Below are 27939 nucleotides of genomic sequence, written 5' to 3'. Positions count from 1 at the left end.
CGGGCTTGGAGCCCAAGGCTTTAGAGCCTCCCAGCCTGCCTTGTTCCTGTCCCATTGTGTGTGGGGCAGGGGCGGGGCAAGGGCCAGCACCGGAGAGCCCCCTCCCACTGCCCCCTCCCCTTCCTAAGGAAAAGGCCTGGGCTCTGCTCAGAGTGCCAGAGCGGAGGCGAGGCTGACATGGGCAATTTGAAGAGTGTGGGCCAGGAGCCGGGGCCTCCCTGCGGCCTGGGGCTGGGGCTGGGCCTGGGCCTGTGCGGCAAGCAGGGCCCAGCCTCCCCGACAGCAGAGCCCGGCAGGGCACCGGCACCCGCACCCCCACCCGCGCCAGACCGCAGGTAGGGACCCTGGAGGCGGCGAGAAGCAGGGGGCAGGTGGGAGGGTGTCAAGCCCTAGAGCCCCAGGCTGGGAAGGGCTAGAGCCTGTAGCCCGGCCAGGAGGACCAAGTCACCCACACAAAAGGGCTACCGGCGTGGATAGAACAGGACAATCAGGGAGGTTCGGAGAAGAGACCAGGGTCAGGACCAGCAGGCAACAGGTGAAAGCGGGAGGTAAAGGTGCCGGTTTACCGGGTTTGAATTGCTACTCTGCCTCCAAGAGCTGTTTGACTTTGAGCAAGTTACTTCACCTCTCTGAGCGTTTATACATAACAGGGATATAGCAGTAATTACTCCATGGGATTGTTGCGGGTTTCTGGCTCACGACAAGCCTCCAACAAACGGTGAGGATTATTTAAGAGAAGAAAGGGGCCGGGGAGGGTAGTTACAGGGGAATGAGAAGGCGATCTAGAAGGGGAGAGAGTTGGCCCAGGAGACTCAGGACCTTGGCATGGGAGGCTGAGAAGAGAGCAAACAGGCCGCATTCCTCTCCTCCAGGCCCCACCTCCTAGCGGCTGTCAACCCCAAACTAACGTGGTACCTTCAGCCCCAAGAAGAGAGAGAGGGCGGCTGGAGGCCAGGTGGGGTGCCAGGCCAGGCAGGGTGGCAGGGCCGGAGGCAGCTCCACGGGGAAGGCTCCACACTGGCGCACCCAAGGTCTGAGGCCCTCCCTTCCTCCCCGCTGCTGGCTTCAGCCTCTGGGAGGAAGTGATAAGGCCTCTGAGGCCTCCCTTCACACAACAGTTACTATCAGCAGGGGGTGACTGGGGAGGAAAATCTGGGCTGAGGAATCCCAGGGTTTCCCTCAGCTCAAGGGTGGGTTCCATCCCCCTCCAGGTAGGGTTCATCACAGCTCCGGGGGGGGGGGGATTGGACCCCCCCTGTCCAGAAGGGGTGAGGTGGGCCCTGAACAGGGATGAGACCCACCCTTGGGCCAGGGGCTCAGGAGCTCAGTGCTTGCAGCCCTGGGCAGCCCAGGGTCTGGCGACTTGGGAGACAGGTGGGCCTGGGTTTTAAAGGGACCAGTTCTTCCCATGTGGCCCCTGGCAAGATTCCTAACTTTTCTGAGCCTCAGGTCCCTCCTCGTCTGTAAATGAGGACGCAAATATATTATCTACCTCCTAAGGTTTTCGAGGGGGCTGACAGAGAAAGTGTAGGAAAGCCCACGGCAGGCAAGCAATCAATCACTGCGGTTCTGAATGTTGTCGGAGGGGTCTCTGGGGGAAAAAAGTTCCTCCCCCATGACCTCTCCCCTGGGTCCCAGCAGTCCCCCCCTCACCAAGCCCCCGGAGGGGCCCAAGTTCCCTCGTGTGAAGAACTGGGAGGTGGGGAGCATCACTTACGACACCCTGAGTGCCCAGGCTCAGCAGGTAAGGCCAGGAGCCCTCCCCGTCCCCTGTCAGGGTCAGGGGGGCAAAGGCCAGTCCCCTCTAGAACTCGCCCTTTGGTCTCCAAAGACAAGAGAGACTGGGAAGAGCCAGAGGAGATAAGGGACGCCCAGGGGACTTTGGTGACCCCCGGCCTCCCGCCCTTGCCCCAAGTCCTACCATAACCTGGCACAACCTCACCCCTACTTCCAGTCTCGGTCCCAGCCCTGAACCCACACCTGCCCAGACCCACCCTCCCTCTTCCCCCTCCCCTGCCTCTGCACCCTGACCAGGTCCTCACCTTTGTGCTCCCTGCTCTATCTGCCTCTGCCCTCCACCCCAACCCAGGAGGGGCCCTGCACCCCTAGACGCTGCCTGGGCTCCCTGGTTTTTTCACGGAAACTGCAGAGCCGGCCCTCCCAGGACCCACCACCCACTGAGCAGCTGCTGAGCCAGGCCAGGGACTTCATCAACCAGTACTACAGCTCCATCAAGAGGTGACACCGTGCCTTGAGACCCACGGCCCACCCTTGTCCTCTGACCTGGGGCCCTGGTCCTGCCGAGGCCTCGAAATGATGATCACCTTCCCCAGGAGCTGCTCCCTATCCCACACCCTGACACCAGCCTCCCCCCAACACCTACACAAAGCCTGGGGAACCTCTCCCCCCACCCCTCGCTGACTCGACTCCTTCTGATCCACCACAGGAGTGGCTCCCAGGCCCATGAGCAGAGGCTTCAGGAGGTGGAAGCCGAGATAGCAGCCGCAGGCACATACCAGCTTCGGGAGAGCGAGCTGGTGTTCGGGGCTAAGCAGGCTTGGAGAAATGCACCCCGCTGCGTGGGCCGGATCCAGTGGGGGAAGCTGCAGGTGTGGCTGGCTAGCAAGCACCCAGAATGGGGACTGGGGGACACGAAAAAGGAAAGGATCAGTGAGGCCAGCCCCTGAGGCTTCCCTGGGGGGGTCCCAAGCAGTGGGGACTTAGAGATCGGTACCCCTGGGGAGCCCCCAGTCCAGTAGCTACCACCTGGTTGTTACGTCCAGAGGCAGTGTCTTGGCTGGCTGCGAGGAGAAACACCCAGATACACTGGGTCAGTGAGGACAGCTGAGCCGTGGTCCCTGGGCGGTATCATCAGTTCAACAGAAGCAGTCTTCTGGAAGAGGCCCCTGGCTGTTTCTTCCGTGCCGGCCTCACCTGCCCAGCCCAGCCCTCTAGTGCCTGCCTGGGCCCCACAGACTCCTTCACGCTCCCACCACTGGAACAGCCTAAGAGCAACGAGCTGACCTGCAGGGGAACTTAACCCATGACCTTGGCCTCCTTAGCTGTAACTGGCCACCAAAGAATTTGGAATAAAGCCACATGCTCAGCAAATCCCAAAGAAGTCTTGAATAAAAGAAGCATCCTGTCTGAACCTTGCATACCCTTGAAGTTGTTCAAAGCTCAGCTTTGAACCCATCAGACCTTCCAAATGTGATCACACTCACTGCTACATCCCTCCCATGGCCCCAGGCCAGCCAATGCCACCCCCTGCTTCGGTCACTAACACAAGCAGGAAAGGGATCTCCCGGCCCCCTGCGGCCCCCCCCCCCCTCAGCCAGTCAAGATGGCTTCTACTAGCATAGGAGTATCAGGACAGGCAGACTCCCAGACGGCCACCTCGTGCGGCCAACCCCCTTCCCATCAGCAGTGTGCTCAGGGACAGTCTGATGACTGGCTGGGGTCACCCGCCTTTGCTTGAGCACCATGAGGTAATGGGGAACTCACCACCCACACCCTTAGGTGGCCTCCCCGTCAGTTGGCACCCCTCCCTGGCCGTCGGGTTGGTAGTGACTGGGTCTCTCCTCTGTGGCAGGTACTGAGTCAGCTTCTGCAGGTGGGGGGGGTGGGGGGGGGGGAGATGTCCCAGCAAGGAGATAAAGGCAGACAAGGCTGCGTTGGGTGTGTGGGCCACAGGGCAGGAAGGACTCAGTGTGCGTGCACGCGGTCAGGGAGGCTCCTTGGAGGAGAAAGAACCGTGACGAGTAACACCTCCAGCCTTTGGAGGCTTCTCAGGAGGTGGCGACACCCTCCCCTGCCTCCTTACCTTCTCCTAGAGCTGATACTCAAGACCCCTGTGTCCCCCTGTCCCCCTGCCTTGGCTGGCTCAGGTGTTTGATGCCCGGGATTGCAACTCTGCCCAGGAGATGTTCACCTACATCTGCAACCACATCAAGTACGCCACCAACCGGGGCAACCTCCGGTGAGTGGGCCCCCCCCAACACCGTGCCAGATGGCATCCCTCCCCTAGGTGCCAGCAGAGGTGGGGCTCTGACAGCTGTCGTCCCCATGTCAGCTCGGCCATCACAGTGTTCCCCCAGCGCGCCCCAGGCCGCGGAGACTTCCGAATCTGGAACAGCCAACTGGTGCGCTACGCGGGGTACAGGCAGCAGGATGGCTCCGTGCGGGGGGACCCAGCCAATGTGGAGATCACTGAGGTGGGCACAGAGAGGCGGAGAAGCGGAGGCCGGCCAGTGAGGGCTCTGCGATGGGGCACGGGGTCCAAAGGGTGGGCGATGAAGCAGGGAGGGGGGACCCTCACTGAGATGACGGAGGGAGATGCCGATGAAGGGGGTCCCTGAGGAGAGTGGGGGTTGGGCCCCTCAGACGCCCCTCTGGCCCTGCTCCCCGCAGCTCTGCATCCAGCACGGCTGGACCCCGGGAAACGGCCGCTTTGACGTCCTGCCCCTACTGCTCCAGGCCCCAGATGAGCCCCCGGAACTCTTTGCCCTGCCCCCCGAGCTGGTCCTCGAGGTGCCCCTGGAGCACCCCACGTGAGCATGGCAGGGCCTGGGTCAGGTGGTGGAGGGGCTGCCCGGGGGTGGGGTGGCCAGGCACCGAGGCTCCATGGGCAGCTTGATCCCACACCCCGACACCCCCAGGCTGGAGTGGTTTGCGGCCCTGGGCCTGCGCTGGTACGCCCTCCCGGCGGTGAGCAACATGCTGCTGGAAATTGGGGGGCTGGAGTTCCCCGCGGCCCCTTTCAGTGGCTGGTACATGAGCACTGAGATTGGCACGCGGAACCTGTGTGACCCGCACCGATACAACATCCTGGAGGTGAGGACCAGAGGGTAGGGAGAGGGTGCGGGGGGGGGGGGGGGGGGAGCTGCCCGCCCCATCCCCTCCCGGCTGGAGCCTCTGACGTGCAAACAGATCCACAGACTGTCAGCAGCTGGGAGAGTCTGACTAAGGTCCCAGCTGCCTCTCAAATTAGAACTTTGGAGGCTCTGGGACCACAAGTTTGGGGCAAAGGAATGCATGTGTATTGGTACAAATATGGAATTGTTTTTCTGGGAATAGGACCTATGGCTCTATAGCTTTCATCAGATTCTCAAAGCAGATCTTGCAAAACAATGTTAAGACCCATTTCAGAGACGAGAAATTAGGACCCGGGGCAGAGAAGTAACTGACCCAGGGTCCCTCTATGTTTTGGGGTGCCTTTGCAGGCAAGGACCTGAACCAGCCCCAAACTAAGCAGTCAGGCCTCTGGCCACCCTCGCGCCTCCTACTCCGTCCTCTCCCCTACACCTTGTCCCTACCAACGCTATGCACCCCTGCTCCCAGGATGTGGCCGTCTGCATGGACTTGGATACCCGGACCACCTCATCCCTGTGGAAAGACAAGGCAGCCGTGGAAATCAACTTGGCCGTGCTGCACAGTTACCAGGTACACAGGCCCAGACTGGCCAGGAGGGCAAGGGGCTGGGGCTGGAAGAGAGGGAGGCACTTAGAGACGGGGTAGGAGTTGGAGACAACAGGAAGAAGTGCCATAGTCCGTGAGGCACACTGGGCCTGCAGGTCTGGGGACACAGCAATGCAACTCCGGTCCGGGGACACAGCACATGCGATTCCGGGTGCTGCGGTAGGATGGTCTGGTACGCCGGGAGCCCTGCTGACCAGCACATGCTCAGTAATGCAAGCCCCCAGGGCACAGTGGGTATGGTGGTTTGTGGGACCCACCGGCTTCTGGGAATGCTAACTCCAGGATTGAAGGCCTGCTGAGCATTGTTGTTTGAGGAAACTGCCTGCTGAGGACTTGGCCAGAGTTTAGGATGTTTTGGTTGTGGGGGCAGGACATCCAGATGTGGGAGACCGGAGCTGCTGCTACTGAGCCTCGGGGGTGGCCGTGCACGCTGCACGGGTGAAGGGGTGACAGCATGGTAGGGGGACACGGCCTGTATTAGGTGTGGGGTGACCCAGGACACAGCAGTGGTCGGGGTGACAAGTGTGGGTCTGTAGGCTGAGTCTAAGCCCCTGCCTCCCCAACCCCAGCTGGCCAAAGTGACCATTGTGGACCACCATGCTGCCACGGCCTCCTTCATGAAGCACCTGGAGAATGAGCAGAAGGCTAGGGGGGGCTGCCCTGCCGACTGGGCCTGGATCGTGCCCCCCATCTCCGGCAGCCTCACCCCTGTGTTCCATCAGGAGATGGTCAACTATGTCCTGTCCCCTGCCTTCCACTATCAGGTGCCCACCCCACTAGCTCTTGCCCGCTGTCAGCAGCCCCCAGGGGCCTCCAAATTTTTGCTTTCTTTACTTACCTCCTCCTCCTCCACTCCCCCCCATCACTCCCCTGCAGCCAGACCCATGGAAGGGAAGTGGGTCCAAGGGTGCCGGCATCACCAGGAAGAAGACCTTTAAGGAAGTGGCCAAGTAGGTGCCCTAGGAATGCTGCTGTTCCCCCACACCCAGGGCACTAGCTTTAGCAGTGGGAAGGCCCACCAACTCCCACACCCACCACTCAGCGCCCCAAGACCTTGCTTGGACCGTGCACCTGGGGAGGCCCTGGCTCTGTGTGCCTGGGACCCCCCCTCACCCCACCCTCGCCTGCAGTGCGGTGAAGATCTCTGCCTCACTCATGGGCACCGTGATGGCAAAGCGAGTAAAGGCAACAATCCTGTATGGCTCCGAGACCGGCCGGGCCCAGAGCTATGCACAGCAGCTGGGGAGACTCTTCCGGAAGGCTTTCGATCCCCGGGTAGGGCTAAGCCCAGAGGGGTGGGCACCTAGAAGGGGGGGGGGGGGGGGGCGGGGTTTGATCTATATCTTCAGATGTGCTCTGGAGGACAGGAGAGGGTCACAAGTCAGAGCCCAGGAGGAACCCCGGGATCCGAATGGATTCAGGGATTGAGTAGGGGCCTGAGTCAGGGTCGGAATCGTGCCCTGCCTCGAGAGCCCAGAGTAGAGGTACAAGGGCAGCAGAGACCAAGTCCCTGGGACATCTGTCTTCTCCTTGTCCACAGGTCCTGTGCATGGATGAGTATGATGTCGTGTCCCTCGAGCACGAGACGCTAGTGTTGGTCGTGACCAGCACATTCGGGAATGGTGATCCCCCAGAGAATGGAGAGGTGAGACCCAGCAGTAAAGGGGCCACTGGGAATGAGGGAAGACTCAACATGGAGTGGCTGGGCAGGAACCTCATCCCCACAACGGAGAGTGGTGATGCCCTGAGAGTCCCCCAGAGTGCGAGTGTGGACATTCCACTGGGACCCCAGAGCCTGCACAAGCCATTCTCCAGGTCACACAGGGGCTGCCCCTGACACACACACACACACACACACACACACACACACCTGCTTCAGTGTGTCCCCAAGTCATTTCCATGATCAGTACAAGCATTTAACACATGGAAGGCACTTCTGGGCTGACCGACGAGGTCAGACTGCTCTCAAGCATGGACAAATTAGAAAAACAGCGATACTCCGCCCGCTACGCAATGTCGGCTTTTCCTTTTCTTCTTTCCTTGACGAAAGAAAAAGAGATGTCAACAGAGATCAGGCAACTTCGCTTTCTGAACAAATCCTTAAAGAAGCAAACTAGAGCACCGCCACAGAACACTTTATTATTAACCATTATCTTTCCAGCTTCTCCGTCCCTGGCGGCCCCAGCTGCACTCATTTCTAGGGCTCTCATGTTTCAGCGTCTAGGCGATAAATGCCTTCTTAGCACAAAGTACCTCCTCAAGTACCCTAAAGCAGAATTCTGATGCAAGCCTTCCCCCTGCCGTGCGGCCCATGCCGGCCCCCATTCTCATCTGCCTTGCAAAGGAAGATAGAATCACTTACTCTTTTAGTATAAGAGTAGTGTTTTGACTCATGTGACCAATGAGCCAACGAAGACCCAGCACATTTCCATCACCTGGGCAGTCCCCTTCGTCAGTGCCTCCGGCCAGCCCCTTCCCAGGCCATCCCTACCGAAGGCCAGCAACCTTCTGACTTCTGTCACCTTAGTTTCGCCCACTCTAGGATGTCATAGAAAGGGGAGCACACGGTAAGTGTTCGGCCTGCTTTTGAGGCTCATCTCACCGTGAGTGATTCAGCACCTCATTCCTTTCGACGGCTGAGCAGTGCTCACTATGTGACTACAATGCGTGTTTCTCTGCTCTCCTGCTGACGGACACTTGGGCCATTTCCAGTGTTTGGCTATTATGAATCAAGCTGTCGTGAACATTCTTGTGCAAGGCTTTTGTGGGCCTATGTTTTCATTTCTCTTGGATGAATACCTCCGAGAAAATTGCTGGGTCATCGGGTAAATGTGTGTTTAACTTTAAGACAAACAAACAAACAAAAGAAAAACCCTGCCGAACAGCCAAATGGATTGAACCGCACACTACGGTCTGTGCATTTCAATGTATGTAAATTTTATCTGATTTTTTAAAAAATGGAGCAAACCTAGGAATACGCCCCATAGAAAATGGGGTGTATTCACTAAAGACACTAACAAGAATGTGTACAGCAACATTGTTCATAATAGTCCCAGACTGGGGACAATTCCAATGACAATCAACAGTAAGAATGGAGAAACACATTGTGGTTTTATTCAAAGTCCATACAGCAATGAGGGCGAACGGATCACAACCACATGATATAGATGAACCTGACAATGTAACGTAGAGGGAAAGAAGCCAGACACAAAAGAATCAGACCATAGGGTTCACTCTGTATTCAGTGCAGAGAAGACAAAACGAATTCGTGGTGACTTAATCAGGAGAGTGGTTGCCCCCGCGGGGTGGGGGGGCTGGTGACTCGGAGGGGTAAGGAGGTGAATCCTAGGATTCTAGCGATGTTTCTGGAGAGGATGCGGACTACGTAGGTGGGTTCAGTTTATGAAAATCTAGAAAGCTGGACATTAAAGACCTGTGTGCTTTTCTGCACGTGTGACCCTTCAACAAAAGGTTCAGAAAACAAAATTTAGGCAGTATTTGAACCTAGAGACCCCCACCACCCAAATGCATCTACAGTTAATGCTGAGACGTCCCAGCCTTGCCGCATTTCTGGCTTTTGCTGCGCCAAGATGTTCCGTGTAGCCCATAGCTATTTTCACGGCAGAACATGACGCGGCTCAGCCTCCCAGAAGACGAGATGGAGGCATGGCAGGGAGACTGAGGGCTGTTCTCCCCCTATCGAGTTGGCTGAAACATCAAGGACTGGCCACATCCAGTGCTGGCAGGAGTGAGCAAAGAGCACTGCTCTACCTGGTGGCTGGAGGACGGTCTGACTCACCTTCTTCATCAGGTCTTTGAATCCTCTGACTTGGTAACTCCACTTTTAAGGGCGGCCCTACCGAAACACGCGAAAGAGGCAGCAGGATTGTATATATGCAAGTGCTTGAGCATCGGTCATAGACCACCCAGAGGTCCTGAGTCAGAGGGGAGTCTCCTACATGTAGTACCTGCCAATGAGGGGGCACTATGTAGCCATTCCAAAGAAGGAGAGGTCGGGGGCGCCTGGCTGGCTCAGTCGGTTAAGCATCTGACTTCCGTTCAGGTCATGATCTCGGGGTTCGTGAGCTTGAGCCCTGGGCCAAGCTCTGTGCTGACAGCTCGGAGCCTGGAGCCTGCTTCGGATTCTGTGTCTCCCTCTCTCTGTTCCTTCCCTGTTTGGGTTCTCTCTCTCTCTCTCTCTCTCTCTCTCCCCCTCCCTCCCTCCCTCCTTCCCTCTCTCTCTCTCTTTCCCCCTCCCTCCCTCCTTCCCTCTCTCTGTCTCTCTCCCTCTCTCTCCCAAATAAATAAGAATTTTAAAAAATTTTGTTTTTCGAAAGGAGACCATTCTTCATGTGATGACCTGGAAGAAAGGACATCCATGATATATCCATGACAGGTTGTTAAGAAAAAGCAGATAAATATGGTGTGGCCCCATTTTTACTTTTTTAACAAACTATAAATACAGATACATTTCTGAGTACAATGAAACAGAGCTCGGAGGTTAAACACCTGTCAACAGGGCCCCTGCCTTGGGGGCCCGGACTAGAGGGAAGGTAAGGGTAGATTTTCCCTTTTATCATTTTATGGTTCTGCCATGTTTCCAGAAAGCCACTACCTGGTTTGAAATTTTCCAAACAAAATCACAATTTACAGATAAGAATTCTAAGGATCAGCCCAGTACAGTTTTCCACTTCTGTGTGGTTGGAAGTAAAGCAAAACTAACCACGATAACCACGCTTCCCCTCGCCAGAGTTTTGCGGCAGCCCTGATGGAAATGTCTGGTCCCTACAACAGCTCCCCTCGGCCAGAACAACACAGGTGAGTGGGGGTGGGACTTTGGGGGGAGGTGGAGGGAGGGCAGTGAGGCATTTGGAGACAACGAGGAAAGGGGGGCTGAAATGTTCCCCCTCTGCACCTCCACAAGCTGGAGGGCAGACGTGAGGGGGCCTGGACCCCATCACAGCTCAGGATGCCCTCCTCCCTTGTGACCTGCCCACTCACAGTCTGGTCAGTCCTGAGGTGTCCTTCAGAGAGAACAAGGGGGGCACGGCAGGGCCTGAAGGCGCAGAGATCCCTGGGAGACAGAGCCAAGCCCGAGGACAGGGCCCTTCTTACCCCAGATGCAGACACCCTGAAGCTGTCCCCTGGCTGTGTCTGGGCCCGCACCGAGCCTCCAGCTCCCTGTGACAGCCTTGTCTTGGTCTTCTTTTGCCAGGAGTTACAAAATCCGCTTCAACAGTGTCTCCTGCTCAGACCCGCTGGTGTCCTCCTGGAGGCGGAAGAGAAAGGAGTCCAGTAACACAGACAGTGCAGGGGCACTGGGTACCCTCAGGTCTGGGGGGGGGCTGCAGTGAGGGGAGGCGGGGGAGGGCGGGCACGCTGCCTGGGCACGCGTGGGGCTGGAACGGGTGTGGGTTCCAGTGACGGCTCCCTGCACCCCAGGTTCTGTGTGTTCGGGCTGGGCTCCCGGGCGTACCCCCACTTCTGTGCCTTTGCCCGTGCGGTGGACACACGGCTGGAGGAGCTGGGTGGCGAGCGGCTGCTGCAGCTGGGCCAGGGAGACGAGCTGTGTGGCCAGGAGGAGGCCTTCCGTGGCTGGGCCCAGGCCGCCTTCCAGGTGAGCCCCTGGACCTGTCCCCGCATCTGACCCAGGCTTCCGCTCCCACCTGAACACCCAGACTAACAGAGCTGTGACTTTCTCAGCCTGGGCTTCCTCCAGGGGCAGCTCTGCCTGGTCTGGGGGTCATGCCTGAAGCTGGCCAGGCTCCTTCTCCCACTCCTGACGCTCTTGCAGGGCAGCGCTGGCCCAACCAAGGTTCCCAGGCTACAGCTTAGCAGGTCTGGGCCGACGGAGAGGAGGAGGACATCCTTGGAAAGGAGCTGTGGGGGCACCTGGCGCAGGCAGAGGGCTTGCTGGGGTAGAGAAAGTCCAGCTGGAGAAAGAGACAGGCTCAAGTTGGAGGAGGAGGAGAATGGAAAACAAGACTAAAGAAACCATGAAAGGGAGTGCCTGGAAGCTAGGAGTGGGACAGGAAAAGCAGGGTGCACCGTGAGATTTTAGGGACACCACTTTAAAGACGTGAGGTCAATGAGAGGAACATCCAACTAGAAGCAGGAAGGTGCTGAACTAACTCACTAACTCCGGGAGCAGCAGCGGTGGGGGTAGGAAGGAAGGGAGGGGGCCACGGAAGGAAGGAAGAGATATAAGACTTTACACACACAAAAGAAAGATTAACAAGACTGGTGACACAGGTCGGAGGAGAGGGAGCAGCCAATCACAGAGGGACCCTGGATTTCAAGGCGGGAGCTGGCCAAGCAGTTTGCAGGACTTGTACCTGAACAGAAACAAACAGAATATGCACCCTCCCAGGGGTCTTGCCCCAGGGGCCCCCTCCAGCCTTTGTGAGCCACTCAGGAGGGACAGACCAGCCAGAAACCCTTTCCACAACCCCCCAAATGCAGGGTCCTGCGCCAGGAGCGCTCTAGGGTTTTACATAATCTTCGCCAGAACCTAACGGGGTGTAAAGATGGGGTCACTGAGGCACGTGGAATTTAAACACAGGAGTCAGGGTTTGAACGCAGGTCTGAACGCACAGACGTACCGTGCGCCGAGCACCGCGCTCCCTAACAGATGAACGCTCACCAGATTAAGTAACCAGCCGGTGTGACCCGAATGAGTGGGTGTCAGGGGAGAGCTAGTGCAGTGGCCCAGCCACGAAAAGGGCCGAAGAATGAGGCACGGTCAGCCTCAGCCTCCATTTCGATCCCATTCTCCATCCCGCCACCGGGGCCGCCCCCGCCACAGGTGTGAGCCGCGGCAGGGCCCCTCCACTCCCACAGTCCCCGGAATGGAAGGCGACAACCGGACACCCAACAGGCCAGCTCGGCCTCCCACCTCAGCCCCCCTGAGCTCCTCTCTGCCCCGGCCCTCCCCGGTGGCCAGAGGCCCTCAGCCCCCACCTGGCCCCTCAGGCCTCCTGTGAGACTTTCTGCGTGGGAGAGGACGCCAAGGCTGCCGCCCGGGACATATTCAGCGCCAAACGGAGCTGGAAGCGCCAAAGGTACCGGCTCAGCACCCAGGCGGAGGGCCTCCAGCTGCTGCCAGGTGAGGCTCTGGCTTCCCCCTGACCCTGCCGGCCCCCCCTGGGCTCCCGGGGCCCCAGGACTAACTCTCAGGGGCCGGGCCGGGCTTCTGGCTGAGTCTCTCTCTCCCCCCAGGCCTGATCCATGTGCACAGGAGGAAGATGTTCCAGGCTGCCATCCTCTCAGTCGAAAACCTGCAAAGCAGCAAGTCCACGTGAGGACAACCACTCCCGCCCCCACTCACACCTGTCCTGGCCTCTCCCCCCCACACACACACACCTGTCCTGGACTCTTCTCCCCTCCCACATCTGTCCTAGCCTCTCCTCCCCCCCCTTCAAACCTGTCCTGGCTTCTCCTCCCCCCACACACCTGTCCTGACCTCTCCTCCCCCCACACACACACCCACCTGTCCTGGACTCTCCTCCCCCCCCACACCTGTCCTGGCCTCTCCCCCACACACACACCTGTCCTGACCTCTCCTCCCCCACCCCGACCCCGCCACCCCATCCCAGCACCCTCCTCCCAGGTCCTCCTCGCTCCCCCTAACTGCCCTATCTCCTCACCCCCCAGCCGGGCCACGATCTTGGTGCGCCTGGACACTGGAGGCCAGGAGGGGCTGCAGTACCAGCCGGGGGACCACATAGGCATCTGCCCGCCCAACCGACCGGGCCTCGTGGAGGCGCTGCTGAGCCGTGTGGAGGACCCGCCTCCGCCAGGAGAGCCCGTGGCCGTGGAGCAGCTGGAGAAGGGCAGCCCTGGTGAGAAGGCGTGGTCTGGGACATGACAGTGACAGCCCACCCTGTCCCCCTGACTTCAGGGTCCCCTTGAGCTGAGGACCTGGTAGGCAGCTTCCACCTCCACTCACGGCCGTAATGCCTGTGCTCAGAGCCGCCTGTGCCTCCTCCTGTCAGGGTGACCTTGCTGTGGGATGGTCCACAGAGGGTGGCTTTCCCAGTACCTGCCCCCCATGCCCCCCAGAAGGCTGCCCTCTCCCTCTGAGCTCCTCCCAAAGTGTCTCCTCCCGACAGCCCAGCCTGCTCCATAGCTGCCGTCGGGTCCACCCTCTGCCACACCAGTGCCTAGGGTTAAAGTTGGTGGGGGAGAAGCAGAGCCCAGACCAACCCAAACCAGCCAGGGGCCTCAAACACACACACACACACACACACACACACACACACACACACACACACACACACGTACACGGGGGCTGCCCACACAGGTTCACCACCACTATTCAAAGGTAACGTCTCCGATAAAGCACAAGACATGGTCAGGGCTGGTGTTACCCCCAAGCAACCATCGCCTCAGACCGTGCAGTTCCAGCTGGCCTCTTCCTCAGACCTCCCCTGTACACCACCCCCCAGGTGGCCCACCCCCCAGCTGGGTTCGGGACCCCCGGCTGCCCCCCTGCACGCTGCGCCAGGCTCTCACCTTCTTCCTGGACATCACCTCCCCGCCCAGCCCTCAACTCCTTCGACTGCTCAGCACCCTGGCGGAAGAGTCCAGTGAACAGCAGGAGCTGGAGAGCCTCAGCCAGGTGCAGGGCCACCCCGGGCGGGCAGCAGGGGCTGGTGAGGCAGGACGAGCTGGGTGGGGAAGGGGCAGGCACCTGGCTCACGTGTCCTGGGGCTTAAGACCCAGCCCCTGAGTCACTAACTCATCGCTGAGTTCTCAGCGCTCCAGAAACGTTTGTTGGCCCGAACTAAGGAGGCAGAGACCCCAGGGGGCTCAGTTCAGGAGGAGCGAAGAAGGGAGGTCAGCAGGCAGGGTTGGGAGGTTCCAGAGCCGTGACGCCCCGCCCCCACCAGGACCCCCGGCGCTACGAGGAGTGGAAGTGGTTCCGGTGCCCCACGCTGCTGGAGGCGCTGGAACAGTTCCCGTCCGTGGCGCTGCCTGCCCCCCTGCTCCTCACCCAGCTGCCCCTGCTCCAGCCCCGGTACTACTCCGTCAGCTCGGCGCCCAGCGCCCACCCGGGAGAGATTCACCTCACGGTGGCCGTGCTGGCGTACAGGACCCAGGGTGAGGTTGCGAAGGGCCAGGGTCAGGGCCACACGGGGACCCGGGGACGGGCCCCTCATCGGCACCCTCTCCTCCCCGACCCCCAGATGGACTGGGCCCCCTGCACTATGGAGTCTGCTCCACATGGCTGAGCCAGCTGAAGGCCGGAGATCCCGTACCTTGCTTCATCAGGGGGTGAGTGAGTAGTTCAGGGACATCAAAGGAGAGAGTGTCCATCCAAGCAGGGGTGGACAAAGTGCCCCGGGGACGGCCGGGGACAGACAGATGGCCGGGGACAGACAGAGGAATCAGCAGGTGGTCGCACAGGGTGAGGGTGGAAGCTTTGGTGACTGGGAGCAGGGAGGACCGACTCAACACGTATCAAGGATGGGGTGTCCGCTTAAGCGACTTCAGAACTTCGACGAAGTTTTGGGCGTTTTACTCATTTGGACTTAGCATCCTGCCCCAAAGCTTCCCCTCCCAGAGACAGGGCTGGGATTCGCCCAGCAGCTCCTGCTGCACTTAGGTACACTAAGTCCCCTGCTTATTTGACTTTTTTGAAAGTTGTATTTATTTGTTTGTTTTTGAAGTGGGGGGGGGGGAGAATCCCAAATCCGCAATGTCAGCGCAAAGCCCAACATGGGGCTCAAACTCACGAACCGGGAGATCATGACCTGAGCCGAAATCAAGAGTCGGATGCTTAACCGACTGAGTCACCCAGGCGCCCCATCCCTTGCTACATCCTCGAGGTCAGTCTGACTGGGGAGGCAGTCAGGCACTTGGGAACTGTGTCCTGTTCCAGGATTAGTCCTCACTTAGTCCAGGGAGAACTGGTTAAGTTACCAAAGTATCAGTAAGGACTGGAAGAAAGTTAAAGTCTTCAGGATGCCCTTCCTGCGTGCCATGTTCAGAAGTCTCACCCCACCCAGCAGCCAGGACCCAAAGTCTCAGGGGGGACTTAAAAGAGTTTCCAGGATGGGCACCAACTAGGTCCCGTCACCCAAACCCATCAGGAGGAATCACACACCGTACCAATCTACTGAATACGATCCAAATACCCATATTAAGGCTATGACTGAAAATGAGTGAACTCGTTATGAGCCAAAAGCTGTCCTTCCCTTCCCATGTTTTGTAAATCTCTTAAACTGAGATATCAGAACATTCTTCACTTCAAATTACATTGTATTTCCTGTGACCCAACCTCCAGAAGCACAGGTCTAGGGAGTTTCTGCCTGCAGGTAGAGTTCTTTCCATAAATACATCGTGCTCACTGTGAGCGAGACTGTGTCGAACACATGTGGCAAGTATTATCCCACTTATCAGTGGAACCTGAGTTCTCTTCTCTCCCCTCAATGGAAGATGGTAAGAATCGGGGGAGCTGGGAAAGCACAGGGGCTGACAGTGTTTCTCCACTAGGGCTCCCTCCTTCCGGCTGCCGCCTGATCCCAGCTTGCCCTGCATCCTAGTGGGCCCTGGCACAGGTATTGCCCCCTTCCGGGGATTTTGGCAGGAGCGGCTGCACGACATTGACAGCAAAGGTGAGACTGGGGGCCAAGGGAATGACTGGAAGGCAGGAGGGGGGAAAGGGACAGAGACTGGAAGACAGAAACCTGGAAGACAGGAAGGAAGGCAAGAAACAGGCCACAGAGGTGAACAGAAACTTAGTAGATCAACCAGAGGGCCCTGTTCACTTGGCTCCCTGGTGCCAGACACAAAGTAGGCAGCCGAACCGGATTAAAGACAAGGGTACAGGGGGAACTGGAAGTCTGGAGAGAATGGGGCTAGGACTCAAATGGCCAAAGTGTACTTGGGACTGCCCCAGAGCTCACCCAGCTGTGTCCAAGACCCAAGGAAGCTACAGGATGTTCAGGTTGGACATGGGGTGTGCAGGGCACCCGGTAAAACAAAAGGAGGGGGCTGTGACGGAGAGGAAGGCAGAGAGTGCGGAAACTGAGGGTGTGGAAGAATATGGGGTTGGAGCAGGGACCGTGCTAGATGGGGGCTCTTAGAACTTCCGTGTCAGATGGTGCCAAAGGCGTCTGAGTCAGAAGCCCCACGTTCTAGCGCAATGCCACCGCTGGTCGTTCCACCCGAGGAGCCACCACCTCTCGTAAGCTGCCTCCCCGTGAGCGTCGTCTCCGTAAACCAGGGTCGGGCAAGGTCTCTGTGAAAGCATTCCGCACTCTTCTGGAGGCCAGACACCAGAGGCTTGGGCTGTCAGTAGCCAGTGGGCGAAGTCGCTAGGGCTGCGCCCCTGGGAGGGGGCTCTCCCAAGCCGCAGTGCTACTTGCAGGGCTGCAGCCGGCCCCCATGACCTTGGTGTTCGGCTGCCGATGCTCCCAGCTCGACCACCTCTACCGCGACGAGGTGCAGGATGCCCAGCAGCGCGGGGTTTTTGGACGCGTCCTCACCGCCTTCTCCCGGGAGCCCGACTGCCCTAAGGTGCGACTCCCTGAGGCCGTGGTAACCTGAAGCTAGGGGCCGGGGAAGCGCCCTCTTGCGCTCCAGCAGGGCGCCCAGGCCTGCGCCCGACCACGCCCCTCCGGTGCGCGCCCTCCGCCCCGCCCCTCAGCTGGCACCCCGCGGCACGCAGGCCCCCGCCCCCACTCGGCCCCTCCCGCGTGCCTTTTGGTCTCACCCACCTTCACCAAGCCCCGCCCCTTGTTTGGCTCCACCTCTCTAGGCCGCAGAGCCGCGCACTTAAGCCCCGCCTGGCCCGCCCCTCCCCCGCCCCCGGGACGCACGCGCTCCTTAGGGCACGCCGCTTAACCTCCGCCTCCCTCAGACCTACGTGCAGGACATCCTGCGGACGGAGCTGGCGGCTGAGGTGCACCGCGTGCTGTGCCTCGAGCGGGGCCACATGTTTGTGTGCGGCGACGTCACCATGGCAACCAGCGTCCTGCAGACGGTGCAGCGAATCCTAGCGACGGAGGGCGACATGGAGCTGGACGAGGCCGGCGACGTCATCGGCGTGCTGCGGGTGCGGGGGGCGGGACCATGCCGGGGCGGGGCGGGGCCATCCCGGGGGCGGGGCCCACTCCCGCTTAGATCCCACTCGTGTTCTGATCCGCTGCCCTCTTTCCCGGCAGGATCAGCAACGCTATCACGAGGACATTTTCGGGCTCACACTGCGCACCCAGGAGGTGACTAGCCGCATACGCACCCAGAGTTTTTCCCTGCAGGAGCGGCATCTGCGCGGCGCAGTGCCCTGGGCGTTCGACCCGCCCGGCCCAGACACCCCCAGTCCCTGAGAGCCCCTCTTGCTTTCCATCCCAGTTCCAGGAGAGGGGCCGTCGGTCTACTCTGGTTCTGCCGCTCTCCTGTCGGTGTTACCAGACCAGCCACCTCTCCCTCCCCTCCCGAGGTGCCGTCCCACCTCTATCCAGAGACTGCCCACGTATTCCAGGGGATGAGGGAAGTGTCTCTCTCTAGGTCTGTTTACCTGCCCCAGGTCCGGAGGGTCCCTCCCAGCAGATATTCCCGGGCCTACTGTCACCCCCTTTTTGTGTTCATTAGGTGAGTTTTAGGTTCCCCTTACCAACCTCGGGAGTATCTTATCTCGAATCCTAATCTCTAAATCATTAAAATATTTATTATTGAAAATTCACCATAAGAGACTGGACCCGATGTTACAAGCGCTACCAAGATGCCTAACCCAGCCCCATCGATTAAAATTGCAGAACAACAAGCTTTGTTAACTTGTGCAGCTGGAGGGCGTGGCAATTCTTTGACAGGGAGTCCTATCCTACACACTCCACTCTGACCCAGCGCTCTGGAAATGTGGCTTCCAGCCCATCACGGGCAGTTCTGTGTTGCTTCCTTGCTCTTGGTTGAGAAGGAGGTACAGCCCTCCACCAGGAGTGGGGACGCCAGAGACGAAGGTCACAAAGAGGTGCAGCAAGCCATGAGCAACCTTTACAGCCGGTTTCAGACAGGATGAGGATCCACACCCACTTCCGCAGCCAGCGCTGCCAGTGCTGAGCTCCAAAACCACCAGCCCTCTGTAGAGTCTTTCCACTCACAAGTCCCCAGTGGAACGTGAAGGCCAGACAGGCTTGGAGAGCCCACTGCCATCCAGGTCCCGTCCCTCACTGTTTCCCTTGCATTTAGGTAGGCCTCCACCTTGGCCCCGTCCTCCACCCTGAGGATACTTGGGGATTTCTTCCCAGGCAATTGCTCGAGGACAGTTAGTTGGTGTGGTGTCCCCTTAGCCCCTTCAGACGGGGATCGTCTCTAACACTGTCTCCAGATGCCTTTGGCATCTCCTCTCCTACCCTTTCTCTGCTCTCTGGGATGAGCTTATCATTAACCTCCCCCAAGTCCTGCCCAACTGAAACATCCTTAGATCTGAAGTCAGGGGGGCGGGGGTCTTTAAAGATGGCTCGGCATCATGCCCTTCCACTCGGCCTTGTCTGATCTCCTAGGGCCGGAGAAGCCAGGGAACCTGGGGGAGGAGAAGGCTCTTGGCAAGCAGTCGGAGGTTTAGATTCCAAAGATGACCATCCCTATCACCCTGAATTTCCACCACTGCCCCCATCCCTTCAAGTCTGGCTCCACCCAACTTTCTCTTCATTCCCCAGCTCCCACCCCAGTTAGACAATACTGACCCTGAGGAGCCCTCTCAGTCAGTGCTAGGGGCCTGGCCAGGCTCCTTCTGGGCATCTGTGGTCTCCTGAAACCTTCCGGGGAGCAGATCCTGGGTTCTCTGGGTTCTCCACTGCTGTCTGGGGCTGGAGGCAGGACTGGAGCCTGGTGAGAGGAGCCATCAGCTGGGCAGTGCAGTGATGCCCCCCGTCAACCCAGGGTCTGTCCCCCGCACACCCTGACCACCTCACCATCACTTGACCAGGATGGCTTCTCCTCAGCAGGCGAGAGTGTCTGGGAGGGGCTGGACCAGGGCCTGGACAGGGAAGAGGCTGAAGCCTCACCCCACAGTTCCTGCTGCTGCTGTTGATGGAGCTAAATGGAACGAAGAAGAACGATGGGCTTCCTTTCTGCCGCTCAGTGTGAAGCACAGCCCCTGGACTAGGTGCAGGGGGTTTTAAAACCTCCTCTTCCAGCTCCCATTGAGTACTTCCTTACACTCTACCCCACGCTCAGTCTCCATTTCATTCAGCTGCTTTCTCCCTACATGTCTCTTTCTGGCACCCTTCTGCTCACCTGGTGCAGATAGATAGCATGCAGACTCATCTCAGCAGAAGCAAGCTCTGGGAGCTGGGCCAGCTTCTGGCCCCCAGTGCCTCCTGGGGACACACAGCTGGAACAGAGGGTGCAGTAGTCCAAAGACATGCCCCTCCCCCCAGGGCCCCCAGGGAGGGCCAGACTTGATCTCCCCTTCCCAATCACCCCCAGTGCCCCTGCATACTCCTCCTGGGGGATCAGCCCCGCCACCCGTGCTGTTCTCCATCTCATCTCAGGCCCACTCCACCCCACCCCCTCACCTCGGGTCCTGGGCAATGCGGGAAATGGAGGCCAGGAGGCTGGCTGTGGCTGCGGCTGGGCAGGGGGCTGTGGGGCTCAGGTCCCGCGGGGGCAGGAGGGGGTGCACCAAGAGGTTGGCCAGGAAGGCCTCAGGCTGGGAGCAAGAGAAGAGGGTGTCAGAAGTGAGGCCAGAAGGGGAGGGAGGAGGTCTAGGGAAGGCCCGGGAGCAAGCTGGACCAGGGAGCAGGTCAATACAAACAGTGAGTTGGAGGGGAGAGCCTGGGGGTGGTGAGGGCAGAAGAGTAGGCCAGGCTGCAACTCACCAGAGGTGAGGAGGAGTCACTGAGCACCCCCGGGGTGGGGGGACTGCGAACAGAAGTGGCGCCCCAGGCTGCTGCATCTTGTTGGACCCTGCCCCGAAGGTGCCCCAGGAACTTGGAGCTGTGCCCTGGGGGGCGCCATTGTGGATGCACCAGGGAGAACCTCATCAAGGAGAGCTCAGTCTTTCCATCCTCTGCACGCTGAGAGAGCGAGGCCTCTGTCTGTCCTGCCGAGAGCCACTGAGAACAAGAACAGTCAATCGTTCACATCCTGTGGACACTGCTTTTATAGCTTCCGTGGGAGCCTTGCGGGGTAGGCGTGACAGGAAACACTAGCCCCGTTTTCCAGGTCAAAGAACAGAAGCCACGATGGGGACTTGCTCAAGATCAACCAAAAATACAGCAGCAAAACAGGACCTGGGTCTAGAGTCAGCACAAGGGTAGGGCGCGGGCTTAATGTTTTGCCAGCATGTGCACGATGGACCCCAGGGCTGGCTGGCCTGACCGCCTTATGCCAGCCCCGTCTACTGACCAGCTCACTTCTCAGCCTCTCTGATGGTCTCCGCTCCTGTTTACTGGACTTACAATGTGCCAGGAACCCTGTTAGGGTACTGCACACATCATTTCATGCAATCCTCACAGCCCTGTGCATTGGCTACGGTCACCGTCCTCATTTGACAGATGAGGACACTACCACATGGCAAGTGACATGCTCCAGGTCACAGGTGGTCAGTGATAGAACTTGGGGTGGAACCCAGCTTTGCTTTAAGTGAGGCAAGCAAACCCCTATCCAACCACAACCCCACACAGCCAGGGATGGGCTCTAACCTGAGGGTGGCCGTGGCGCTTCACATCCATCAGGGCAAAGGAACAGATGTCCCCAACTCCAGCCACATCCACAGTGAAGTGATGAAAAAAGTCAATGATCTCCAGGGAACGGGGGCAAAACCAGAACAGTAGAAACAGCGGAGTGAGGAGAGGGGACAGGAGCTCCTCCAGGAGGGAGACCTGGGGAAGCAAGGTGAGGCTGAGAAAGAGTCGTTGAGGGGACTCGTGATCAGGACAAAGAGGTCTCCTAGGACGCCTGCCAGGGCCGGAAACCTCCAGAGTCACTTGCCGGCTCCCGGGATGGCCAGCCCGGAGCCCGTTTGCCCCTCGCCCTCCCCCAGACCAGACGCTGGCGGCTCTGGGGTCTCCGCGGCCCGCTTCGGGCCGGACCCTCACCGCTCGGTACTGAAGCAGCCGCGCCATCTGCCGGTAAGCGCTGGCCTTGCCGGCAGGGCCGGGCTCCTCCGGGAGGTAATGCATGTGCGCCAAGGCCGCCTGCAGCAGGAACTGCGGGGAACGACCCCGGCCCTGTTCTTCCGGAATGAAAGACCTGGAGATCGAGATGGGGGTGCAGAAGGGGGCCCGCGGTTAGGAGGACGTGCGGGTGGGAGGCAGGGCCGGGGGAGAGGGGGCGCCCAGGGCGGGGTTGGGGGTGGTGGTGGTGTAGGGATTCGCGGGAGGCTCGGCCCCGGGTCAGAGGAATGCCCCCCTCCTTCCCGGGCAGCTCCCCGAGCACCTGGCCACGGTGGCGGTGACCCCGAGCGCGGTCATGGCGGTGAGCACGTGCTCCACGGCCAGCACGTCCTCGTCGTAGACGGTGAGCACGAGCAGCGCGGCGAAGAGCGCGCCGGCGAAGAAGACGAGCTGGCGGGCCAGCAGCGCGAGCAGGGGCGCCGGGGGCGCGGCGGCGCGCAGGAAGGCGGCGGCGGGGCGGTAGGCGCGGGCCAGGCGCGCGCGCAGCTCGTGCGGCAGCTCGTTGAAGTGGCGCAGCTGCAGGTGGGCCAGGCGGGACCAGCGGCGCGTCCCCAGCGCCCCCGGCTCGCGCCGCAGCAGCTCCGCGTGGCTGTAGAAGGCGTGCAGCACCTGCCAGGCCAGCACCAGCGGGCTCAGCGCCAGGTTCACGGCGGCCAGCAGCAGCACCGTGCGCCGCCAGCGCGCGGCCAGGGCGCCTCGCTGGTCGCTGCGCTTGTAGGCGTCGGGCAGCTCCCAGCCCCCGCGGAAGAGCGAGAAGGGCCCGCGGAAGAGAAGCAGGTCGACGTTGAGCGCCAGGCCGCGGCTGAGGAAGGCCGCGCTGCCTCCCCAGGGCAGCGCGCAGCGCGCGGGCAGCAGGCCCTTGTTGGCCAGCGCCACCTTGTAGTTGGTGTAGCGCAGGATGCGGTGGTGGACGTCGAGCTCGGTCAGCGGCCGCGGCTGCACGCACAGCCCCCCGCTCTTCTGCAGCGCCAGCAGGCGGGACTGAACCTCGGCCCAGGGCACCGAGCTGAGTTCCTCCTGAGGAGAGGGGGCTGTTGAGCGTCAGCTGGGTTCGGTGATGCCCAAACTCACCTTGACGGAGCTACCTCCCTCGTCTGCCCTCTCCCCACCTTCCTCACCCAGTGTCCTTCAAGGGGGGAAACCTGTCACCTTTCCCGAAAGTTCTGCCCTCTCTTGCCCTCCTCTAACCTTGTCACTGGCCAGGGCGCTTATTTCCCTTCATTGTCTCCTGAATTGTGTTCCTCCTGCCCCTGCCACTCTCAAGGCCATGAGTCTTGTGCTTCCCAGGGACACCTCGTAAGTTAACTTCTTCAGGTATTTGGTCTCAGCTTCTCAGGAGCAGATTTTCTGAAACCTCCCCGCCCTGGTTCTTCACAGAGGGCACAGAACTGCTGCTGGGACCTGGGAACTGTCTCTCCTTCCCAGCCCTAGGGTGCAGGCCAACACAGGACCTGAAGCCTCACCACCTCTTACCTCAGCATGCTTTGAGACCGACCCCCCCGCCCCCAGCCCCATCCCACTCCACCGCCCATTAACCCTCCTAAGACACCGGCTGTGTCCATGTCTGGGTGGGGTGCTGTCAGATCTCACTTGGGTCTCATCTGCAAACCTCACATTAGCCCAGTTTCACCCAGCTGCCCCAGTCCGGCTTAGTCAAGTCCCTCCAGGCCAGCCTCTCCAGTCCATCCCAGGCTCTCCCCTTCCCCTGGAAGGAATGGGGGAGGGGGAGAAAGAAAGGAGGAGGAGGAAGAGAAGGGTCAGCAGCCTCCTGGAGAAGCAGTGCTCTAACTCCTGCCTTCCCCCACCGGTGCTCCCCTGGCCCTCTCCATCCTCCCTGCACTCTGCCTGTGCTCCCCCACTCGAGGCGCCTTTTGGAAACCTCTCCCCTTGGCCCTGCAGGAGAGCCATGCAGAAGGTTCTGCGCTTCTGAGGGGAGCAAGGGAAGCAGGCTGCAGAAGACAGCCTTTGAGCTGAGCCTTAAAGAACGAACTGGGGAACAGAGTAAGAAGGAGCATGAACGAGATGGGGAGGAAAGAAAGGGCAAAGCATGAACTAGGACAGTGAAGGGGCCCACACAGTGGCTCACTGCAATCGTGAGGGAGGCCAGAAAGTGGGGGGGGGGGGTATCACCCAACGGGGCCTGACCACTCAGTTGCGGGCTGGTGGGTCCACTCCTCACTGCTGCCCACAGATGCTCACCGCCCCCCCCACCTCCTGCATCATCGGGCCTTGGAATGCCTTCCCACCTCCTATCCTTCCCGGCCCCACCCAAATTCCTCCTGCCCTGTAAAGGCGGATGACCGCCCTTCCTCTAAATATCCACTGTTTGGAGCACAAGCATGTGACCCTAAATCATCAGCTGTAATCCAAGTCAACAAAACTCCACTCGGGTAAGGACCAAGCCTTAGCAGTCAGTGGTGGTACCTCTTCTCCTAACATTACTCGGGGCCTGGGCAGGTGTCAGCGAGGCCTTCTGCCTGCTTTCCAGTGGGCCCTTCCATCTGTCCAGCCCCCGCTCCTCCCTATTCTCTGTCCCCACCCCTGACATGGCACCCCTCCACAGACACGCCCACCCAGCTCACCGGGGGGATGTGCAGGGCCTCCCTGTAAAACACCTGGATGTCCCAGTAGCTGAAGAGGTTGCAGACTGAGCGAAGCAACTGTAACAGCCAGAAGGCTGCAGCCAGGATCAGAAGGAAAACCAGCAGGGGGCTGCAGCGGATCCTGCGTGGGGTGGGACAGATAGCAGCGAGAAAGTGGGGGCCCAATAGAAAGGGAGACTAGACTTGGGGAGCGAGGGAAAAGTCACAGAGAGAGGGACCCAGCTCCACCAGCAGCTCTCAGCGTGTGGGCCCTGGGAGACCCCGAGGCCCTTACAAGTGTCGGCAAGGTCCCAACTTTTCTCAGGTAAGACGAAGGTTTTCTGCCGTTTTCATGCTCATTCTCTCATGAGCATACAGTGGACTTTTCCAGAAGCTACGTGTGTGACACCACATCGGCAGCTGATGGAGCGTGTGCTGGTGTATTCCTAGATTTTAAAGCTATTCTCAGCTTAGGTCTCGAATGAGGTAAATATAGACAGATACGATTCTCATAAACAAAAGCTCTTGGGCGTTCTTGATCAAGTTTAAGTGTATTCAATGTGTGCTGAGACCAAAAACTTGGGAGTACTGCTGATTTAGACCAAAGGACAAAAGGATGGGGGGGGGGCGGTGCTTGTCTGCTTGTCTGCTCGTCTCCCCCTTCCATGCTCCCCCCACCAGCTGTCACTCACCGCTGGGCACACTGGGAGGAGGACAGGATGGCATCTGCCAAGGTGACTTTGCCGTGGAGCAAGCCAGGTGTCGTTCTGTTGTTCGGCTGGTTGGCGAAGAGAATGTTGTAATCAACGCAACGAAGGAGGAAGGTTGTGAAGGTGACGATGAAGACGAATTGTCTGGGAGACAGGGAGTGCAGTGGTCAGGTCTGAGGGCAGGGCAGGCTCCTGCCCCAACCTCCAGGTCAGCCCTGAGGGTCCTCCCCTCCCTGCCGAGCCTCTGGGCTGCTTGGGTGGGGTGCGACACGGACTCAAAGCAGCAGGCACTGCTGAGGGAGCAAGGTGACAGAGTCTGGGGCTTGGGACAAGCATCTCACCCCAGCTGGAAGACATCCTCCAGCAGGATGCAGGCAAAGCCATTCCTCTGGTGGTAGCTATAGATGTGGCGGTGCGTCAAGAAAGAAGCCTGAGGCACGAAGGGCCTTTCTCGAAGACACCTCTCCCTCACTTCCGCAACCCACTGTGCCCTGAGAGCCACCGGCCAAGAATGGCACCAGCACCAAAGGGCCCTCCCACACCAGTGCTGCCAGGCCGAGCACAAAGGATATCTTGGTGAAGAAGCTGTCCAGGTTCTGGATGTGGTGCCAGGAGCCTGGGCACAGAGGGGAGAGTGTTGGGACTTGGCTCTCACCTGAGCGCCCAGTTCACATCCTCGGGAGCCCCCAGGCCCTCCCCAGCGTGCTCCCCTCGCAGCCCCACACCCACACTCACCGCGGAGCCCTTCGGGCACATGGAGCAGGGGCTGCTGCTCCTCCCCGTGGAGGGGTGAATCTTGGGACCCCTCGGGGTCACAGTCCTCCAGCCGCTCATAATCCTGCTCAGGGATCAGAGGCCCTATCCGCAGCCCAGGAGGGTCCTGGGGGCATCGGTGCGAGGGAGGGGGAGTCACTGGGGCCAGGGGTGGGGTGGAGTGGGAGCCCCAAGAGGGGGGAGCAGAGCTGGGTGTCATCGCGGGCCCTGCCTGCGTTGTTGGGGTGGAGAGGGCACTGTGGGGAGGCTGAGAGCCCCCTGGGGCCTGCATCGCTGGGCAGGGGGGTCCCAGGGCCGGGAGAGGGACCGAGGAAGGAGAGCTTCTTGTGTGAGGGGCAGGGGACAGAGAGAAGATGGAAATCCTCCCTCTGCCAGGCCCCCGACATGGAGGAGGAGGGAGAGGGGGCAGCGGCATGGGGAGGAGAGGCACTGATCCAGGCCCCAGGTCTCCCCACCGCCCCAGCCGCCCTCGGTTCCCCCCCCAGCCCACTTGCCTCACCATCGGGCCAGTAGCTTCTCCTGAAAGCTTGGACGGATGGGAGCTGCTGCCGTATCCACAGAGGTCTGGGTTGCTGAGCAGGGACTCCAGCAAGGATGGTGACAACAACAGCAAGGTGACTCAGTCAGGGCAGGCCTCAGGCGTCCAAGCCGGCAGTCACCTGTCTGACAACTCACACCCCTTCCAGGGCAATCTGCGGCCAAACCTGTCACGGCCAAGCCTCTGTGCCTGGGAGGAGCACAAGCTGGAGAGGCAGAGGCGAAGAACATGCAGACCAGAGACACCTACTGTCCCCTCCTCAGACCTGGAATGGATTTAAAGGGAAGGCCAGAAAGTAGCAGCCAAAATAACAAAGCCAAAAGAAACTTCTACCAAAGGATTCTAAGACTATGAGGCTAAGATGTTACATCTTTGATTTCTTGAAACCTGGTCTCCTCTCTCTACACATGCACACAGGGATCCACAGAGAAAGGCTTTAAGACCAAAAGCAAAAAGAAGAAAAAACAAAAGAAAAGGCTGGTGTTCTGTTTGCCTGCCAATACGAAGGGGAGGGGAGATTGCCAGACTGGGCAGCCAGGTTGGAGGAAACTGAGGAAAGGGAGGAGGTAAAGAAAGGAGAGGCAGCTATTCCAGACGTGAGGAGTGGTTTGGGGGGCTTCGGTAGAAAAAGGCTCCTTGGGAGTTCCGTTTTGTCTTCCTCTTTATCTTGGGAAACACCGGAACTCTCTTCCCCAGTCCTCATCCAGTTTGGGGGGCCCCCTGAGAAGCATCAGAGCTGAACCAGCAGAGGGCAGCTGGGGGGTCAGGATCAGGAAGGATAATTTGCATACCCAGGGATGAGCTGGTTGAGTTCCTTTCTGCCACCTCAAGGAGGAGAAGGAGGCAGCTGGTTTGTTGGCATGTTCGACGCCATTCCTGGGGCCCTGAATCACAGATTTGCTACTAAAGCCCATTCCTGAGGTGCTGACTCAGCTGCCCAGGTGTCAGGGCCTCCAGGGCTTAGGCCTGAGGGCTGTCTTAGGGGACAGTATCTGTGAAACAGAGAGAGGAACACAGTGCTTCCCAGAGTGTGTTCACTGGAGGAATGTGGAGGCAATCATGGAATTGCTCACAAAACACGAGACCAGATATGCCTGTTTTTCTCCTTCTGTGCTGCCTTCCTGGGACGGGAATTGTTAAAGTAGCTCGGGGCTTGCATAGTTTTATCCCTGAGCAGGAGGCAGAATTCCTTCTAGAGGTGGCATCCTAGTGCCCAAGATGGAATCCCACATTGCAGAGGGGCTAGGAAATTCCCATATCTTAGAGATATCTGCCAAGACATCGGCCTACAGGTTGTGTAGGGTTTTGCCTGATCTCTTTTCAACCTCCCTCACCCCAGTATTCCACCACATTCACATTAGGACCCCTCCCATACACCCAGCCCAACCTCAAGCTAATCTGGCACATTTTCATACCCAGTATCCCCCCTGATTCATTCATTGACAGCTGCCCTACCAGCACCCCAATTCAAGTTAATTTATTATAAAGAGCACTTTTCTCTCTCAGGCACCACTTGGAGGGGAAGGGGGTATGGATGAATGAGCCAGAATCACTACTCAGAAAGAAGTCATAGACCCATAGACCGTGGAGGGGCGGGGGGGAGGGGGGGGGGAAGGGTAACTATGCAAATTACACGGAAGAAATAAATAAGTGTTTAACGGAGGTGCAAAAGCTGGGAGGTGGGGTCCTTAGACAAGTCACCCTGACTGCCGTAAGAAGGCATCTGTGGGAAA

General features: G+C 59.3%; 2 protein-coding genes across 6 annotated transcripts; one reads left to right on the top strand and one right to left on the bottom strand.

Moving 5' to 3' along the window:
• The first annotated feature begins 76 nt into the window (after positions 1 to 76).
• On the top strand, positions 77 to 18166 carry NOS3 (nitric oxide synthase 3). Of its 3 annotated transcripts, none has more exons than XM_058723813.1 (26): positions 77 to 335; positions 1642 to 1744; positions 2090 to 2238; positions 2447 to 2609; positions 3888 to 3979; positions 4073 to 4214; positions 4411 to 4550; positions 4659 to 4833; positions 5341 to 5442; positions 6048 to 6242; positions 6355 to 6428; positions 6609 to 6753; positions 7019 to 7123; positions 10229 to 10296; positions 10694 to 10810; positions 10921 to 11095; positions 12451 to 12583; positions 12697 to 12775; positions 13132 to 13319; positions 13926 to 14098; positions 14370 to 14580; positions 14667 to 14754; positions 15976 to 16097; positions 16853 to 17001; positions 17345 to 17539; positions 17649 to 18166. In XM_058723813.1, exons 1-26 carry the CDS (start codon positions 178 to 180, stop codon positions 17808 to 17810), a joined length of 3603 nt encoding a protein of 1200 aa, XP_058579796.1. In that variant the 5' UTR covers positions 77 to 177; the 3' UTR covers positions 17811 to 18166. The 3 variants fall into 3 exon arrangements, with proteins under 3 accessions (XP_058579796.1, XP_058579794.1, XP_058579797.1); XM_058723811.1 differs by having other exon boundaries at positions 1639 to 1744; XM_058723814.1 differs by lacking the exons at positions 77 to 335; positions 1642 to 1744; positions 2090 to 2238 and having other exon boundaries at positions 2453 to 2609; positions 4087 to 4214.
• ATG9B (autophagy related 9B) lies at positions 18132 to 27719 on the bottom strand. Of its 3 annotated transcripts, XM_058723817.1 has the most exons (15): positions 26168 to 27717; positions 25630 to 25774; positions 25467 to 25510; positions 25236 to 25300; positions 24877 to 25038; positions 24185 to 24326; positions 21865 to 22619; positions 21525 to 21678; positions 21129 to 21308; positions 20304 to 20540; positions 20001 to 20134; positions 19720 to 19816; positions 19395 to 19518; positions 19167 to 19308; positions 18132 to 19003 (listed from the first exon to the last, which is right to left on the bottom strand). In XM_058723817.1, the coding sequence occupies exons 1-14, from the start codon at positions 26168 to 26170 to the stop codon at positions 19181 to 19183; spliced, it is 2370 nt and encodes a 789-aa protein (XP_058579800.1). In that variant the 5' UTR covers positions 26171 to 27717; the 3' UTR covers positions 18132 to 19003; positions 19167 to 19180. The 3 variants fall into 3 exon arrangements, with proteins under 3 accessions (XP_058579800.1, XP_058579799.1, XP_058579798.1); XM_058723816.1 differs by having other exon boundaries at positions 25236 to 25288; positions 25455 to 25510; positions 25630 to 27719; XM_058723815.1 differs by having other exon boundaries at positions 25630 to 27719.
• Between the last annotated feature and the right edge of the window lie 220 nt (positions 27720 to 27939).

This window comes from Neofelis nebulosa, chromosome 4 (genome assembly GCF_028018385.1).
Source record: "Neofelis nebulosa isolate mNeoNeb1 chromosome 4, mNeoNeb1.pri, whole genome shotgun sequence".
Taxonomy (NCBI): domain Eukaryota; kingdom Metazoa; phylum Chordata; class Mammalia; order Carnivora; family Felidae; genus Neofelis; species Neofelis nebulosa.
The sequence above is the reverse complement of the archived record's forward strand: the minus strand, read 5'-3'. Positions and strand labels throughout refer to the sequence as shown.